Source organism: Elephantulus edwardii, unplaced genomic scaffold, assembly GCF_000299155.1.
Source record: "Elephantulus edwardii isolate Elephantulus edwardi_28Jun2011 unplaced genomic scaffold, EleEdw1.0 scaffold00208, whole genome shotgun sequence".
NCBI lineage: Eukaryota > Metazoa > Chordata > Mammalia > Macroscelidea > Macroscelididae > Elephantulus > Elephantulus edwardii.
This window is the reverse complement of record NW_006399958.1, coordinates 5,010,530-5,013,904: the sequence shown is the minus strand read 5'-3', so window position 1 is coordinate 5,013,904 and position 3,375 is coordinate 5,010,530. Positions and strand designations below refer to the sequence as shown.

The 3,375-nt window shown below is 59.7% G+C and overlaps 1 protein-coding gene across 1 annotated transcript in view; it reads right to left on the bottom strand.

The window, feature by feature from the left end:
* Nucleotides 1–296: 296 nt before the first annotated feature.
* LOC102856122 (zinc finger protein 84-like) overlaps nucleotides 297–3,375 on the bottom strand; it is a 5,080-nt gene continuing 2,001 nt past the window's right edge. Inside the window, exon 2 of the mRNA XM_006897405.1 lies at nucleotides 297–2,269. Within this exon, the coding sequence (XP_006897467.1) occupies nucleotides 297–2,269 (1,973 nt within the window). The remainder of the gene's footprint in view (nucleotides 2,270–3,375) is intronic.

Here is a 3,375-nt window from a genome sequence, read left to right as displayed (position 1 = left end):
CATCACCTATGGAAGTGTTTTTCCCCCCCTTCGTCAGAAGCCTAATTTATGATGGCCAATGTTTTCTGGAAAGTGTTACAACAGTTGTTGCACTCAGAAGGTTTCCTGTTTGCCGTGGGGAGTGCAATGTCCCCACGTAAGACACGATGACACAGCTTATTCATTCAGAGTACCTTTCCTGTTTTGGTTGGCTTTCCCTCCTAAAATGAGGCCAACTTGTTGGGAGACAATCTTCCCCGCTGCTCCTCCTGCGGCCTGCGATGCCCACAGAGCCTTGCCCCCCGACCCTGACGCCCTCACGGGCTGTTCCTGGCAGGCGCCCGCCTGTACTCGGCCGCTGGCCACTCGCTGAAGTCCTTCCAGTCCCCGCTGCGCTCGGTGGCGGGCTGCTTCTCCGCGTGCATCTCCAGGTGAGCGGCGAGGAAGAACTCGAGCGCGAAGGTCTTGCCGCACTCCTTGCACTGGAAGGGCTTCTCCCCGGCGTGGCTCCGCAGGTGCACGCGCAGGTAGGACTTCTCGAAGAACGTCTTGCCGCACTCGCCGCACTGGTGGGGCCGCTCGCCGGTGTGGCGGCGCTGGTGGCGCAGCAGCTGCGCCTTCTGGTTGAAGATCTGGCCGCACGGGGCGCAGCCGTAGGGCTTCTCGCCGGTGTGGCAGCGCTGGTGGATGGTCAGGTGGCTCTTCTGGCGGAAGGTCTTGCCGCACTCGCTGCAGCCGTGTGGCCGCTCGCCGGTGTGGATGAGGTGGTGGCGGCTGAGCAGGGCCATGCTGCTGAAGGCCTTCTGGCACTGCAAGCACACGAAGGGCTTCTCGCCCGTGTGCGTGCGCTGGTGCACGATGAGCATGGCCTTGCGGATGAAGGCGCGCCCGCACTCGGCGCACTCGAAGGGCTTCTCGCCGGTGTGGATGCGCCGGTGCACGATGAGGTGCGACTTGTCGATGAAGGCGCGCCCGCACTCGCTGCACGCGTATGGCTTCTCGCCCGTGTGGATGCGCTGGTGCGTGATGAGCGACGACTTCTTGTTGAAGGCCTTGCCGCAGTCCCCGCAGCCGTAGGGCTTCTCGCCCGTGTGCGTGCGCCGGTGCACCACCAGCTGCGAGTTGTCGATGAAGGCCTTGCCGCAGTCGGCGCAGGCGAAGGGCTTCTCACCGGTGTGGATGCGCCGGTGCGTCACGAAGTGGGACTTTTTGTTGAAGCGCTTGCCGCAGTCCCCGCAGCCGAAGGGCTTCTCGCCCGTGTGCGTGCGCCGGTGCACCACCAGCTGGGACATGATGACGAAGGCCTTGTCGCATTCGGTGCAGGCGAAGGGCTTGTCGCCCGTGTGGATGCGCCGGTGCGTGGCGTACTGCGAGTGCTTGCCGAAGACGCGGCCGCAGTCCAGGCACTCGAAGGCCGTGTCCCGGCTGTGGATGCGCACGTGCACCATGAGCTGCGGCCGGCTGCTGAACGCCTTCTCGCACTGGCTGCAGCGGAAGGGCTTGTCGCCCGTGTGCACGCGCTGGTGGATGATGAGGTTGGCGCGCTGGATGAAGGCCTTGCCGCAGTCGCACTTGAAGGGCTTCTCGCCCGTGTGCGTGCGGTAGTGCAGCTTGAGCTTGGTCTTCTCCTTGTAGGCCTTGCCGCACTCCTGGCACGCGTACGGCTTCTCGCCCGTGTGGCTACGCTGGTGCAGGATCAGGTGGTACTTGGTGCGGAAGGACTTCTGGCACTCCACGCAGCCGTAGGGCTTCTCGCCGGTGTGGATTCGCTGGTGCAGGAGGAGGTGGCACTTGGTGCGGAAGGACTTCTGGCACTCGGTGCAGTCGAAGGGCTTCTCGCCGGTGTGCGTGCGCTGGTGGACGAGGAGCTTGGACTTGTACTTGAAGGCCTTCGGGCACTCGTCACACTCGAAGGGCTTCTCCTCGGGCAGAATCCTGCGATGCCGCTTGACGTTGGTCATCCCGTTGAAGGTCCTCACACGCGAGCTCTGGTCGCGGTCCGGGGCCTGGGGCTGAGCCGGTGCCGGCGGGACGGGGACAGACGGCTTCTCGAGGCCGGAGAGCTCCTCGCACGCCGTGTTCGCTCCGCTGTCACTCTGCACCTGGGCCCCTGCGCTTTCTGGCACGCTCGCTCCCTCTGAGACATGTGTGTAGGGTTGTTCCATTAAAAGAACGCAGTTTTCTTCCAGCGGAAACACTTCCCCTGACAGGTAACCGTCATGGTCTCTGTCCACAGGGGCGTCCTTCTCAACAGCCTCCTGGGAGCAAGCTGGAACTTGCCAGTTTACTTCTAGAAAGATAAGCCAACGATTTCTATCATCACCGTGAGCTGGACAGGGACGGGGTTTCCCAGACAATACAGAAGGGAGCTAGAAAGCTGAGAGATGCGGTAACGGGAAAAGAAAACAGAATGAAGGAGAGACAGGGTGTGGTTAACGTGGGGAAGAGGCCACAGAAGCCTGAAAGGCCCAGAGAAGAGGAGCACGAGAAGGTTAAGAGAAGGGGGTCCGGACAAGCAGCCGATTAGCCAGAAGGCAGCACAGCTTCCATGGACGGCTGCTAAGGGAAAGAGGCACTATTCACACTGAGCACCTCCCCTCACTCACTCCCAGTCACACTCAGCGGCACACAGACCATAAGGGATAGTACAGAAAAATTTAACCAGGGTTCCAAGCCTTCAGTGACCCGTCGGGACTCACGTCCACTAAGTGTGCAAGTAAGAGTGTGGCACTCACCGGGACTGCTCTGGCGTGGGAAGGGCCTGGCTCCTGGCCTCTGTCTGTCTTTTTCTAACTGGACGGCTGTCTCTGGCTTGGTGGATGGACAACCTGTAATCAGAGAGAAGCCGGGCACTGCTGTGGCCTCTGCAAAGTCTCCTTCAGGTGCTGTGGGTAAATCTCAGCAAAAGACAAACCTTTCTTATGTAAAGGGGAACCAGGACGGGTCACTCTCAAGCCACAAAGAAGAGAAATTCTTAGCATTTATGATGGTCCAAATGCACAGTCATTGAGGATATCAGAGTATGGGTAGCTGTCAACTTGTAACACTTTAAGATACAATGAGTCACATTTACAGCTCTGGGGGGGGGTATACAGGGAGCACATGTAAGCAGTGGAAAGGAACTGAGCTGCAAAGGCAAAGGCATGCAGATAAAATCCATCAGCTGCTCCTTGGGACAAAGATCTCCTAGACAATTCACTGCCTCTGAAAGCCTGCTGGAGGGGCTGCCATGGGTCAGTTCCAACTTGATGGTACGAGAGAGAGAGAGGGAGGGAGGGAGAGAGAGAGAGGGAGAGAGAGGGAGAGAGAGGGAGAGGGGGACAGTGTGACAGAGAGAGTGAATGTGAGAGAGAGAGAGGGGGACAGTGTGACAGAGAGAGTGAATGTGAGAGAGAG